Below are 15,836 nucleotides of genomic sequence, written 5' to 3' on the forward strand. Positions count from 1 at the left end.
CATGATACTTGATGTTATTCTACTTTTTGAAAAATAGGAATGGTTGCATCTTGTGACTCTTATCACTTCTGTCTGATAAATGCACATAACTCAACTTGCTATTTAGATTTTAGAGATTCTTCCTTACTTTTGTATCCCCAAAACCTCTCAGGTGACTTAATGATAAAGATCAATATTGGATTCTCTTTGTGCTTCTATGATGATGATGATCATCATCATCCCATTGATCGTCAAATTTCTTGAGCAGTCTCAGTAATGTCTCCATTCGTCCTAGCCCTGAGATTTTAGAGGCCTCTCTTTACTTGTCCTTCCCAACGGTGCTGCATTGGAGGCTCTTTCAGGGTCAGGGGAATGAAACTCATCATTGTTACTGGTTTTGGCATATGAATATGCCACGGGGAGCTTGCCAGGCTCTCCCATGTGGGCAGGAAACTCTTGGTAGCTTGCCAGGTTCTCCAAGAGGGAGAACTAGGCTATAAGATGTCGTGCGGTCACGAATTGGTTTTATGGACTCTGGAAGTTGCCCAGTCCTGATCCAAGCAGGCTTGGAGATCTCAGTCCTGGGTCCCAGACACGTGAGTTCCTCTGCCAGTTCCTTCATGCATGAGGCTCGTCTGAACATGTGGAGAGGGGCCTTGAGCATGGCTGTGGCTAGGTTCTGGAGGTCTTCGGCTGCTGGGGCTCAGCTTGGGGCCCGGAGGGAGATTCAACCCACTTCCTCTGAGGGGCCCTGGTGAAGACAATAGGCTTGGGGCAAGAGACTCTGTTGATTTCTTCCAGAAGCTTGGTTTTATAGTCTCTGGATGTTGGCCGTTGATGGGATTACACGGTGGCACCAGGGGCAGTTTGTGGGTGTGACTGCCTAGCTACTGGAAAATGGGGGATCTGGGCAGAAAAGGCCCAGTCCCAATCCGAGCAGGCTTGGGAATCTCAGTCTTGGCTTCTTCTATACAGTTCAAATTTCACTTAAAAGGTACCCCCATCCCCCATTGTAGACATAGGTGTAAAATTCTCATTACTTGCTTATGACTAAAAAATAATATTTTTGAGCAATATAGATAGAATTCACCTAGCTATTTTGAGTTAGATATTGGTTCAGGGATTTAGAATATGATTGCATTGTTTTCTGACTTGAAAAGAAACTTAATTTTTTTGTTTTGGTTTGGTTTTTGTTGGCAGAGATAATCCCCCAATTGGATGAATTTAAAGGCTAACATTTTCCATGACTTTAGCTAGTTCTCATGTGGGAGGAATCTCTAACTTGATTTAGGAAAAAACAAAATCTAGAAATTCACGGAACTTGACAGAAATAAAGTCTATATTAATTTAAATGAGTAATACTAGTTTTGAGCAGAAAAATCTTATTATACATGCATATATTATTTTTCAAAGCATGGATATTCTATTAATGGTTTCAGAGACTTGAAAAGGTGAATTTTGAAAGTAAATATTACTTTTTTATCTTAAAAAGCTACAAGCCAGATAGTGCAGCAGGACGAGTCTTTTGCAGGAGGCTGATCCCTAGCATCCCATAGGGTCCCCTGAGCCACCACCAGGAGTGATCCCTGAGCACAGAGCCAGAATTAAGCCCTGAGCACAGCTGGGTGTGGGCAAGAAAATTGCAGTGAAATTCACATAATAATGTTTTATATATTTTTATTATCTATGAAATTCTCTCTGTTTCTTTGCCTCTGTTTCTTTCCCTCCCTCCCTCCCTCCCTCCCTCCCTCCCTCCCTCCCTTCCTTCCTTCCTTCCTTCCTTCCTTCCTTCCTTCCTTCCTTCCTTCCTTCCTTCCTTCCTTCCTTCCTTCCTTCCTTCCTTCCTTCCTTCCCTCCCTCCTTCCCTCCTTCCTTCCTTCCCTCCTTCCTTCCTTCCTTCCTTCTCCCTCCCTCCATTCATTCCTTCCTCCCTCTCTCCCTTCCTTCTTCCCTCTCTCCCTCCCACCCTTCCTTCTTTCCTCTCTCCTCTCTCCCTCTATTGGCTCTGTGGACCATGTAGGATACTGGGGATGGAACCCAGGCCAGCTGCTTTCAAGGAAGCACCTTACTGACTATACTATCTCTGCTCCTGAAGTGCTTTATTTGAAATACTGGTATCTTTAAAACTTAAACGTTTTTTATAAGTCTGCTACAGGAGTTGGGAAATGGGGGTGACGGGAGGGAATCTGGGGACTCTGGTGCAGAGAAATGTACACTGGTGGAGGGATGGGTGCTGGAATACTGTATGACTGAAATCCAATCATGAATGGCTTTGTGATGCTCTAAAATAATAAATAAAATTAATTTTTTATTTGTATAAATATAGATGACTTATACTTCTGTAGTTAGTGTTTTAATTTGCATCACAATATCACATTGTGATGCTCAAAATATTTTTGCACTGACTTCTGTTTTGTACCTACTGAATAATTTATTTATAAAAATAAAGTGAGTCAAATGAGCTATGAAGCATGGAAAGACACAGAAGAACCTTATATGCATATTACTAAATGAAAGAAGCTAATATGAAAAGGCTGCAGACTATATTATTTCAATCGTAATGACATTCTGGGAAAGGTAAGGTAAAACTGTGGAACCAGTTTAAAAAAAAAATCACTGGTTACCAGAAGCTCAAATGGGAAGAGAGGAATGTATATCTGGAATAAAAGGATTTTTCAGGCAGTGAAAATAATGCTGTGATGGACTATAATGATGGATACACTATCAAAATTATAAAATGTACAATACCATGGGTGAAACTTAAGGCAAACTCTAAAATTTGAGTGGTTAGGATGTGTCAATGTTGGACTCCTTGTAAATGATGTACCTCTCTGTTGGGATCTCGAAAATCAGGGGGACTTTGCATCTATAGGGGCAGCTTAAATATAGGAACTCTCTGTACCATACTCTCAATTTTTCTATGAACCTTAAACTTCTCTAAGAAAAAAAAATACAACCTTTAAAAATATATACTGTAAGGGGACTTTGGTAGATCGGTCAGTGTCTGGAAGCTTTGCATGTATGAAGCTGTGAATTCAGTCTTCAGAGCTGTCCACATGTGCCAAGAGTGGTCATGGTGATTCTCCTATTTGATTCTGGCCAGGAGTGACCCCCAGACATTGCAGCAACTGCAAAAAGGAAGAAAAAAATGTAGGGGAGAGGGGCGGGGAGGATTGAAAAAAAACCCACCCAATTCCCAATGATATGACTTCTTTTACTATTGTTGCTATTGAAAATAAAAATCTGCCCTGAAAGTTTTCACTCATAAGTCTAATGTGACTGACTTACAGTTTGATAAGAGCACAGACTTGTTTTTATGTAGTCTTTTTGGTTTGCTAGTGAATCATCTACACGTTCTTGCTCTTGTGACCACAGGCATGTAATCATAGCACTGCTGATTAATTAAGATGAGACAGGATAGCTTACTAAGGTTTTTTTTTTTTTCTTCTTTTCTGGAAGATGTAGTGACTGCTGTGAGTTAATATGTGATCTTTAATTCAGTCCACCTCCATCTTCCCTACCCAAACTTGCTGGTCCATTTCAAGTGGACAAAGACCTTTTAATTCCTTATTTGTTCTACATTTTTGAATTTATTGTTTTTTAGAGTCTCTTGATAAACAGGGTGATTTTCAAAGTTGGGTGAGACTCTACAAATATTTTTCATTTTCTCTTTTCTCCTACTCTCCAAAAGAAAGAACTGCAGGTTTCTTTATTTTTTAAAAGAATTACAACTGTAAAAATTCAGAGTTCTCTACTACTAAAGAACTGCACTAGCACAATTCTCAATATGTTAGTCTTTTTAATGGAAATAGGCACACTTAAGGAAAAGAAGGAAAATTGTTGTTATTAAAGATTTAAATAAGCCCCAGGGACCGTCTATTAAGGCTCAGTGTTGTTGCTGTGATCTTAAACATGTAAAAGACAATCTGAATACTGGAGCAAGCACATGATAGCTTTAGAACTAAACTGCTTTTAAGAAAGAAAATAAGCTCTAAAGGGCAAAATAACATAGTAATAGAAATTCATTGGCATGTGATTTTCTTTCTCTTTTTATAGCTGCCTTTACTGGGTCAGTTTTAATTTAATTCTAAGTTGCTTGATCTAAGTCAAATGGAAAAGAAATCCTGCACAGCCTCGCACATGTAGAAGAAGGGAGGAGATGCGTTAAAGTTCTTTACTAAGGTTGAAAGAAATGGCTTGCAATTTTGACTCATTTTAGCTGATTCTCTTTGATTATTATCTCCAGAAGTTTGAAATACATTCATCTGTGTATTGCAAGGTCTTGAGAATTAGCTGTTTTTTTCTTTGGTTTTCATTTTTAAACTAGTTAATGGAGAAAATGGGTTCAATATTCTGGACTAGAATGTTGCATTTATGGTTATTTATTTACGAATCATAGTGTATTGAAAGTGGAAATAACTTCAGGCTGATAGAATTTTTAGGTGACATGGTTGAAATATATTAATGTGCTTTAAATTGCTCACTATATCTCACTTTTTTCTTTTTGATGAAGAGAGTAGAATTTAAGTTCTGATTTACTAAATTTTGTAACATCTGCACAGGAAAGGAAGAAATAAAATATGGTGATAATTAAATATCTTATGTACACACAGATGCAAAATAGAAAATAAACTGTTTTGAAAAACAGTATATTAAATGGCTGGTCATATGTTGAAAGTTGACTGTGAAGAGGAAGGAAAATTTTATTGCAAGTTTTTAGGTATCCACAGAGCTAAAATTTTTTTTAAAAGAAATTCATCTAACTTCCAAAAATGAAACTTGGACTTGAAAAGAAAACAGAGATGCCTTTCAAGAAGAATTTTTTAATAGGCATAATTTTATGTACTAGGAAATACATTTTGATTGAGTTTAAGCTAATTGTTTTTTGACTCCTTTAGAATCAAGTGAAATGATTAACTTTATAATTAGTATAATTAGTTATACTAATTATAAAGAAAATTCAATATTTATTAATGTGAGAATAAAAATAATTCTTTTTTTTGGTGGGGGTCACACCTGGGATCCACACTCGGCTATCTCTCCAGCCCCTAAACATAATTCTTTGTGCACTGCATATTTTTTTATTTTTTTTTTGCTTTTTTGGGTCACACCTGGCAATGCACAGGGGTTAGTCCTGCCTTTGCACTCAGGAATCACCCCTGGCAGTGCTCAAAGGACCATATGGGATGCTGGGAATCGAACCTGGGTCGGCCGCATGTAAGGCAAACGCCCTACCCGCTGTGCTATTGCTCCAGCCCCTGTGCACTATCTTTAAGTATAACAGATCATGATAAGTTCTTTTGGATAGGAAATGTGGTATATGATTATCTGTATAGGTATACAAAAGTGAGAAATGGAATAGAGGGAAGTAGTTTTTGCATGACACAAGAAGATTTAGAACACTGAGGACTGGGGAGATCCGCACATTCTAAAGAAACAAAACAATGAGAGTTTGGAACAAAACAAAACAAGATGTATGGCAATAGGAAAGGATTTCCAGTTGGTAGAATAGCACCAACTGGGAGAATAAGAGAACAACTATTGGGGGGAGTTTTTATTTTTTACTGTATTCCACCATTCTCTTCTGACCTATATAGTCTCATTTGGTAGATCTGCCGTGAGTGAATTAAGGTGAATTCCTTTGTTCTTTCTACTACTTTCAGTATTCTGTCTTTATCTTTGAATTTCGTCATTCTGATTGTAGTGTTCTTGGACTTCTTGCTATTTGTGTCTGTTTTCACTGAGACCATTCTGGCCTCTTGACTCTAGGTGCCTGCACTCCGCAACTATGGAAAATTCTAATCTATAATTTCATTGACTAGTACTCTTTTGTTATGAATTCCTCATTGGCTGACTTCCACTACGCAACTGCCGCCATGCTCCAGGCTGCTTTTCCGGACGCTCAGGCCAAGCCTCAGGCATGAGTGAAGTCCCACGGAACTTTGTGACCTTGGACTCTAGGCTCAATGGGACCTGGAAACAGAGATGCTCTGCCTGCTTCCACCAATCTCCGACAACCAAGGGTCACACCCTGTCGGCACCAGATAAATTCCTCATCAGCCGACCTCCACTACCCACCTGCCTCCATGCTCCAGGCCACTTTCCGGACACATCATAAACACTTCCTACCCATTGTCAATCATTACCGCACCATATTTGATGGGGTTCAAATATGATGTGAACCATCAGAACACCTATAATGATGATTGGAGGCCGCTGTAAAAGCCTCCATCCCTCTTGGAGAGCCTGGCAAGCTACCGAGAGTATCCTGCTCGCATGGCAGAGCCTGGCAAGCTACCTGTGGCATATTCGATATGCCAAAACCAGTAACAACAATGGGCCTCATTCTCCTGACCCTGGAAGAGGCCCCAGTATGGCTGCGTTAAGAAGGACAAACAAGGAGAGGCTGATAAAATCTCAGGGCTGAACTAGGCTGCCAAAACGAAGAAGGACTAAAATGACTGTTTGCACTTTTAATGCATGTATGCTGACATCGGAAGCATCCATCGAGGACCTGATGGTGCAAGCGCATAAGATCAAGTACGACATCATTGGATTGACTGAGATGAGATGTCATCAAACACATCATGCTGTTTTTGATACTTGAGAAGAACTGTTCCACGAACATGTGACAGTAGAGGTGTCAGTGATGTCCGTGTCCTTGTTAACATGAACTTAGCTATGAGCACTGATTCGTTCGAATGCCTGTCAACCTGAATCGGATGCTTATGTTTGAATGGATTTGGCTCATTGCCAGCAGTTTCTACCTTCATTGTCTACAAACCAACATCCAACTGCAACGAAGAAGTTGAGAAGTTCTACATGGAGCTGGAGAAGTTCTATAAAGTTCTATAAAGAACTTGTTGGTGATTTTAATGCCAAGATAGGACCTAGAAGGTCACCTGATGAACTCCACATCAGGACCTACCACCTAGAATGGAATGAATAGGGTGAGAGATTGAGTTCATCATGTTGACCAAGACCATCCATGGTAACTCACAGTTCCAGAAGACCGTATCTAAACGCTGGACATGGGAGTCTCCCAGTGGACAGTTCCACAATGAAATTGACCACATCATATTCAGTCGATGATTTTGCCTGACTTGATGTTGCTGTTGTCTCAAAATTCCAAACAGGATCAGACTACTGTCTCCTTTGTGCGAAATTCTACTTCACAGAGCTGGGAGAAAGGGCTTCGAATTTTAAGAAGAGAACTCCCAGAACAACAACCAACTGGGAGCTCTTTGACACTACTGCAGCATTATGGGAAGATGCTGTCATTGACAACATCGACAAGGAATAAGATCGACTTGTTCAGCACCTCCATGATTGTGCCAGGAATGCAGAGAGAGAAAGTCACAAAAACATGCCTGTCTTTGGAGACTTTTGAGCTCATTCGCCAACATGGTCTGACATGAGCATGGCTATCATAGGCTAACGTTTGAGCTCGCAAAGCTGTGCAGAGAAGCGATAAAGGAAGACCTCAAAGACAGAAGAGTAGCAGTGTTGGCCGATGCGGCAGAAGCCAGGAAAAGTATTTGCAATGCTCTCCTGTCCTTCACCAACTACAAGACCAAGATGACTGCCCTCTGATGTCCTGATGGCTCTATCAAATCTTCCAGAAGCACAATGGAAAAGGTTATCCACGACTTCTACTCAGATCTCTTCGATAGCCACGTCCAACCTGCCCACATACCAAATTCTGCAGGGTGGATATGTCTTTCCCAGCATCTCCCTTCCAAAATCCGACATGCCATTTTGTCAGTAAAGAAGCATATAGCATCCAGTCCAGACAAAGTCAGACCCGAACACCTGAAGAATGTGCTGCCAGTACTCGTCAATACACTGGCTCGGCTCTTCACATGCTACCTGTCTGAATGCAAGGTTCTGTCCTAATAGGAAACCAGCAGTGCTGTTCTGTTGTACAAGAAGGAGACATCCATGACATCGGCAGCTATCGCCTGACCTGCCTGTTGTCCGTCGTCTGCAAGCTATTCACTTGAGTCATCCTAAACAGGATTGGCAGAACACTAGACGAAGAACAGCCATTGAGCAAGCTAGGTTTCGAAAAGGATTCAGCATGATTGACCATATCCTCATGGTGATCAATGAAACTCATTGAGGTTTCACAAGAGTTCAAGATACCACTCTGTTTAACGTTCATTGGTTTAAAGAAGGCCTTTGATTCTGTTGAGACTGAAGCAGTCATTGAAGTCTTAGCCAAACAGGGTGTTCAAACTCAACACATCAGGATCCTTCCTGAGCTATATTATGGATTCACCACCAGGATCTCACCATTCTGCAAAGAAGTGATCACTGACATAAAGAGAGAGGTTTGGCAGGGCGACACCATTTCACCGAAACTCTTCAGTGGCACACTCAAGAACATCATGTGACAACTGGAATGGGAAGGAATGGGAGTGAAGTTAGATAGTTGGCAACTACACCACCTCTGCTTCGCTGATGACATCGTTCTCATAACACCAAACAGCCAACGATAGAACCAACCAGTAATGTCTCCATTCATCCCTGTCTTGTGCTAGTGTAGCCCAATGGCATCTGCTCACTCCAGGAACACGAAGAGCATTAAACCATTCATTCAGGGTTTTGATAAAGAAGTCTGACCATCTTGTAGGTGGGCAGCCACACAGTCTTTTGACGTCCAGTGGAATCCAGTCGGTAACAGCCATAGTTCAGTGGTTGTCTGGCGCATCTGATTTTCGACACCTTGGCAAATGTGACAGCGTCCCTGATTCTTGATCGTCAACTAATGAAATAAATTAAAAAAGTCAATAAAACAGAAAGGAATGGCAAATACAATTAGGAGAAGTTAAATCAATAAAAGTAAATTTGTGATGATGAATTGCTATATATTTTTAGCATTTTTAAATCTGTGTGGACAGTCATGTGCACCAATTGTGAGTGCCATACTCAGTTTCACATCTTGGGAAGTTTCTTCTGTCCTTTGAAAGAGCTCTTTTAGTGCTTTTTGAAAAACTGGCTTCAAGGCTATGGTTTCTCTAAGCTGCTGCCTATCCCTGGAGCTCTGCAGAGTTCCTCTAAATCTGGATGACAGTGTAGCTGGTTAGAGCATTCTTGGTGAGGTGTTCGTTTTGTTGAGTTGTTTTGCTGTCTCCTTCCATAGAGTCTCATTTGATAGATCTGCTATACAAATTACATAAAAAAGGAAGGTCTGAAAAAGGCGTTCCCTTTTTTATGTAATTTACCTTTTTTTGATCTTGATGAATTCAGTGTTCTCTCTGTCTTTGGATTTTCTCATTTTGAGAATAATGTGGCTTGGGATTTTCCTAACTGGGTCTGTTTCCACTGGGACCCTTTGGGCCTCTTGGATCTCAGTGCCTGTATTCCTCAACTATGGAAAGTCTTACCGATGATTTCTACTGTTCGTTCATTGCTTTGGCCTTCATGTTCTTCAGAACATGAAGTTCTTCAGGAACATCCGAATTCTTCAGGAACTCCGATGATTCTGATTCTTATATTGTTCATCTTGAACTCATCTTACAGTTCTCTATTATGATGGTCATTATTTTCAGACTATTTTTCACCTTCCACTCTTCCTATTGGTTTCCTTTCTCTCATCTTGGAGCTTCTTGATCTTTTGCTCAGCTCTGTTATTTTGCTGTGCAGCACTTGTGTTGACTTTATTTTTTTTAATATCATCTATTATTGTTCTTCATTTCTTTTTTTGACTGCAGTAGTTTATTTCATATCTACTCATACTTCACTGTGCTTTGCTGACTGCTTGTGCTATTGTTTCTTTGAACTCATTGAACATCCTCATCATAGTGTCATTAATGACACTACATTTATGTCTTCGGTGGTGTTTTCATTCCTTGAGCTTGGTGAACTCCCTTGTGTTTTCCCATTGGTTTTCTAGTGTTATTGCTGTGCTGAGGGTGAATCTTTGTAGGTATCCCTCCCTGTCCCTCTCTCCCTCCCCCTTCCCCCAGGATGCTTAGGAAATAATTTGGAGATTGCTCTCAGTATCTTCTCTGCCCATTCTCACAGAAAGAATAACTGTGAACATGTAATTTGTTGAGTGTCTGTTGTGTGGCTGTTTATGTGTGAAGCTGTGATATCACTGTACGACTGTTATTCATTGCTCATCAATTTGCTCGAGCAGGCACCAGCAACGTCTCCATTGTGAGACTTGTTGTTACTGTTTTTGGCATGTCAGATATGCCACAGGTAGGTAGCTTGCCAGGCTCTGCTGTGCGGGCGGGATACTCTCAGTAGCTTGCTGGGCTCTCTGAGAGGGGTGGAGGAATGAAAGCTGTGGTATGAACCCTTAATATTTTACAGTCTGTTGTGGAGGCTAATGGACCCAGTTGGTAGGGAGGGGTTCCTCCTCCCATTCCCGAATAGTATTATCACCTTACCCATTGTATTATCACCTCGGCCCCACCATTTGCCTATGTGAAGGTTGTTTTGTGGGATAGGTGAGCAAAGCTAGTAATAAAATGTTAATATCATGAAGTCCTTGGTGGCAACTAGGTCTACACCCAGTGACCATTTAGCCTGACTTGGGATGGTAGAATGGCAAGCAGAAGATTAAGTAAGGTTGTATGATTTCTTTTTTTAATTTTGTTTTATTTTATAGGGTAGTTCACAATATTTTAAATATTTTATTACATTTAATATTCAAACACCAACCCACCACCACTATGCTTTCCCACCACCATATTTCGGATGTTTCCATCCCGAATCCCAATCTCTGTCCCAAAGTAGAACCAAAATTATGTATTTTGTATTGTATGTTATGAAAAACTGTGAAGATGCTACAAAAAAGTATCGTTAGATGAAAGAGTGTGAAGATTGTTCTATTTCAACAAGGGCCATTAAGATCTTCTATAAGAGATCACTAAAATGTTGTTAAAGGTTGAGACTTGTGTGCTTTTATATATATATATATATCTGCACATAGATATATTTAGATTTCCCTCTAAGATTGGTTGCCTGCTACGGTGAACCCCATGAATTGTGTGGAACTCTTGGAGAGTGTTCCAAGAGAATGGGTAGGGTGTGTGGTATGAAGTGTTCAGGAACAGGTTCACTCTTGGGTGAGGCTCTGCCCGAGCATGTGGAGAGTGGCCTTGAGCATGATGGTGGTTGGGTTCTGGAGGTTTTCAGCTGCCAGGGCTGGGTCCATTGGGGTGGGGAGGGCTCTCACTCACCCCCCTCTGAGGCACCCCAAGTGAAACAGCCTGGTGCAGGGCCCGGTGCATGGTTATGGTGAGCATCATGTTATGCTCCCTTCTGGGAGAGAAGGACATGTGTCAAGGCTGCATGATTTCTTAACACCACCACTGCCTGCCTGCCTTCCTTCCTTCCTTCCTTCCTTCCTTCCTTCCTTCCTTCCTTCCTTCCTTCCTTCCTTCCTTCCTTCCTTCCTTCCTTCCTTCCTTCCTTCCTCCCTCCCTCCCTCCCTCCCTCCCTCCCTCCCTCCCTCCCTCCCTCCCTCCCTCCCTTCCTTCCTTCCTTCCTTCCTTCCTTCCTTCCTTCCTTCCTTCCTTCCTTCCTTCCTTCCTTCGTTTCTTGATTACTTTCTTGATTTTTAATAAAAATTATGGTTTTGTAAGATTAATTTTAGGAAAAGAGATAAAGGGTATAGGGAAGCTCTGAATTAGATAACTGTCCTGTAAACATAACATTATTTCAAAATAACAACAACAACAACAACGATAGTAATAATAATTTGGGGGCTGAAGAGATACCTCACTTGGCTGAGTACAGGCATTAGATGCCAGAGTCCTGGGTTCAATTCCTGATACCACAATCCCTTCTGTATCCCTTCTGACCACCCCCCCCCCCCCCCAACACACACAAACTGCCAGGAGCAATTCCCAAGCACAGAGCTGGAAGGCTGGAAGTGGCCCCAGGTGCCTCCCAACCAACTCCTCCCCCTCCCGCCCTCCCCCCACCACAGACACACACACCAAAACAAACAAATGAAAAAACGAAGAACCAGTCCCCCTAAAAACAAAACCAAAAACACAGAAGAGAAAACTTATTCAGAAATTTTTTTTTTCTAAAGAAAAAACGAACATAATGGGGTTTAGAAAGGCTAATTCTGGCTTGTCTTTGGAGGAAAGTGGTTACTGTGCTTTTACTGTGTTTGGGATCCATTCTCTTAGCTAGATAGTGGTTATGGCCTCAAATGACCTCTGAGCAGAGGTGAACCTTCACGGCACCCTGGTTTGGGAATGACATCTGTTTTGGAACTTGAATGGGGAAGTAGAGATTATTAATAGTTTGATGAAACTTATCAGCTATTCCAGGAAGTATTCTCTCTAACCTGTTCTCCCTGGAAAGTCCAGGCTAGTTTTTAGTGAATGACAAAATGTTGAATGGATAGCTGAGTAAGTTAAAAAAAATTAGTTAACTGATAATGTTGAGAGTAGTATAATTCAAAATTTTATAAAATGATTGAAAATGTGTCAGCTTCTTCATATCTTTTTAATACCCATAACTATGCCACTGGACTCCGCAACAGGCTGTTTTCACTCGGGGTACCCCAGAGGGGGGTGGGTGAGAGCCCTCCCTGCCCCAAGGGACCCAGCCCTGGCAGCCGACCTCCACTACCCAACTGCCAACACTCTTCAGGACGCTTTCCATATGCTCGGGTCAAGCCTCACGCATGAGTGAACATATTCTGTATATCATAAGACACTCCCTATCCATTTTCCATAAAATCATAGAGGGATACATATATATATATATATATATCCCAGCAAGGTAACCCTGCAAGCTACTGAGAGTATCCATCCTGCATGGCAGACCCTGGCAAGCTCCCTGTGGTGTATTCGATATGCCAAAAATGATAACAATAACAGGTCTCATTCCTCTGACCCTGAAAGAGTCTCCAATCGTTGGGAAAGACGAGTAAGGAGAGTCTGCTAAAATCTCAGGGCTGGGACGAATGGAGACGTTACTGGCACCTGCTTGAGTAAATTGATGAACAATGGGATGTGATACAAAAATAGATGGGGAAATACTGAGCATGCTTGGAAAAATTAAATATAAAGCATTGATTTTCAAGTTTCTAAGATTATTTTGTGCAAAAATTATAAATGTATTTTATTAAATATATTATATTGGAATAAATAAATATTCTACCTGTACCAAAGAACTAATATTTCAGTTATGTGATAATTACCTCAAGAGCATTAAACTTTTAGTTTTATCAGTGTAACAATTCTGTAGTAATAGTTCTCTTTTATTGTAAAATTTAGTGCTATATAAATATCAAAAGAGTTCATTTTAATATTGATATTTTTACTTCAACATGGACAGACAAGACTATTGACTTATAGGCTAAACCCTGAGTTTACATCTTGTCTCTGTCAGTTAGGTGAATAACTTTGGGCAACTTATTCAAAAATCGGTGACTCAGTTCACCTTTGGTAGAATAGGTTTAAATAGAAATTTATGGCACTATCATAAAGTTTAAATTATGTATTTGAGGTTGGAGAGATAATACAGGGGTTGAGGTGTTTGCCTGCTTATAGCTGACCCTGGTTTGACCTTAGCACTACATATGGTCCCTCGAGCACCTCCAGGAGTGATCACTGAGCACAGATCAAAGAGTAAGCCCTGAGCCCCGCCAGGGTAGACCCAGAACAAACAAAACAAAAATCATGTATTATGTGTATATATATAATTACCATATGTAATAAAAAATCCCATGACATAGTAAATAGTGTTACAGTAAATAATAGTATATTACTCAAACCAGAATTTTTTTTTTATCTTTATCTTATTTTATCTTTTTAATTTACTTGCTATTTTACTATTAGGAATAGGGAAGTATAATCTCATGGCTAAGAAGCCATTTTTATTTTATATAGTTATTTTAGTATCATAATGCTTGACATATAATAAATGCACTTATGTTTGTTAAATATGAAAACTAGTGAAACTAAATATGACCTGCATCACTATAATTTTAATATATTTTTCTGTTTGTTGAAAAATCATTTTCCTATTGAGCACTAAATCTTATGTGAAAATCTAGATCAATGGGAACAACTCCTGGCAGTTTGGCTTTTCTCCATAAGGATGGCTCTACACAGGCACCTTTCTGTGTTTAAATTCTATGAAGGTCAACTTAAAGCAAACAAACAGACAAATTGGAATGTCTCTTGGATATTTTAAAAAGTAGTTTCAAATATAATTTTTCTTAATACTTTTTTTCTTATAGAAACAAACAAAACACCTTTACAGTTTCTTTAAATTTATCTTTCCTAAGTGAGAAAAATTTATCTTTCCTAAGTGAGAAAATTATAGAAAGTAACATAGAATGAAGTAACTTTGTTCTATGTGAACTATGATCTGAAGAACTAAATAGTTATGTATTATGAAAAAAATATTATTTAGAAATGATAAATGCTTAAACTTTGATGAGAAAGTTTTTCAGAATTTGGAAAACTTGGTAAGCTTGTTTTTGATATGTCTGAATAGCTGAACATATAATTTTCAATATTGCTATGGAAAGAATCTTTCTATTACAATTATTTATAGTATTAGAAATAACATTTCTTATCATTATAAATAATATTACCAATATTTTGATTTTTGTTACAAGAAAACTATTAGTGGTCTAAGTTCTTAAATATATAGTAAAATACTTCAAAGGTGATAAACAGAAATGAAGCTAAGTGGAAATTAATTTTGAATACTTGGAAATTGCTTGCATTTGATCCTTTCAGCAGTTTTTAAGAACTGGAATAAATGAGCAGGTTGTAATTCATTTATGGATTTTGTACAACTCATAACCATCTTAGCATCCTTTTCTTCATAAATCCTGGAAATATATTTTAGTTTTATGTGTATTTTGTAATAATAGATATTTCCCCTCATCTTTCATTCTAGGCATTGAAGAAGCAAGAAGTTAGAGCAGAGGAGAATGAGGGAGTCATGAAAAATAAGCTAAGACAAACTGAAACCGAGAAGAGTCAAGTAAGATTTTGGAAGTTACCCTTTGACGAGTAATGCAGTTTGGAGCCAGTGATCTTCACGGCACGCCTTGAAAAGTGTCCCTGAGATCTGTTAGAACACAGTGAAGCCTTTATGTTTTCATGAGGACTCCCTTGGCTCAGGCTCTGCCATGCTCTGCTTCTCACTCTTGGCCACTTTCCCTTTTCTGAAGACGACCTGTTAGCTACCCTGTCACCTGCCCACTTTCCTTTTCTACAGGGGAGTAAACTATTGTGTTTCTTATAGGGGAATACTGAAAGCTGGGTCTTTAGGCTAGGTAAGGAAAGCTCTGCTGGTTTAAGGATGGGTGTTTTGGATAGATTGTTTTCATTATAGAAGAGAGGAATAGTTCTGAAAAAAATCATCTATTCTGAAATGTATAGAACCTGGCAAGCTACCGAGAGAGAGTTTCCTGCCCGCATGGGAGAGCCTGGCAAAATCCCCGTGGCGTATTCATATGCCAAAACCAGTAACAATACTGGGTCTCATTCCCCTGACCCTGAAAGAGCCTCCAATGCAGCACCTTTGGGAAGAACAAGTAAAGAGACACTGCTAAAATCTCAGGGCTAGGATAAATGGAGATGGTACTGAGTTCGCTTGAGAAAATCGATGATCAATGGGATGATAATGATGATGATGATATATATATATGTGTATATATATATATATATGACAGATACAGTTCTGAAAGAAAAATCTCTGCACACTAGTGAACTTACAAAGCCTTTAGGTCTCAGGGATTAAACAAGTATGCCTCAATGTTCAAATGAGTCTAATTAAGTATGAGCCTAAGGTAAAGTGAAAAGTTGCTCAGATGTAATGTTCTTTATCACTGCTTCTGTCAGCCATAACCGCCTATA

The 15,836-nt window shown here is 39.7% G+C and overlaps 1 protein-coding gene across 1 annotated transcript in view; it reads left to right on the forward strand.

The window, feature by feature from the left end:
• CEP128 (centrosomal protein 128) overlaps nt 1-15,836 on the forward strand; it is a 465,435-nt gene that overhangs the window by 82,231 nt on the left and 367,368 nt on the right. Inside the window, exon 10 of the mRNA XM_004610293.2 lies at nt 14,872-14,958. Coding sequence (XP_004610350.2) covers nt 14,872-14,958 — 87 coding nt within the window. The remainder of the gene's footprint in view (nt 1-14,871; nt 14,959-15,836) is intronic.

This window comes from Sorex araneus, chromosome 3 (assembly GCF_027595985.1).
Source record: "Sorex araneus isolate mSorAra2 chromosome 3, mSorAra2.pri, whole genome shotgun sequence".
NCBI classification, from domain to species: domain Eukaryota; kingdom Metazoa; phylum Chordata; class Mammalia; order Eulipotyphla; family Soricidae; genus Sorex; species Sorex araneus.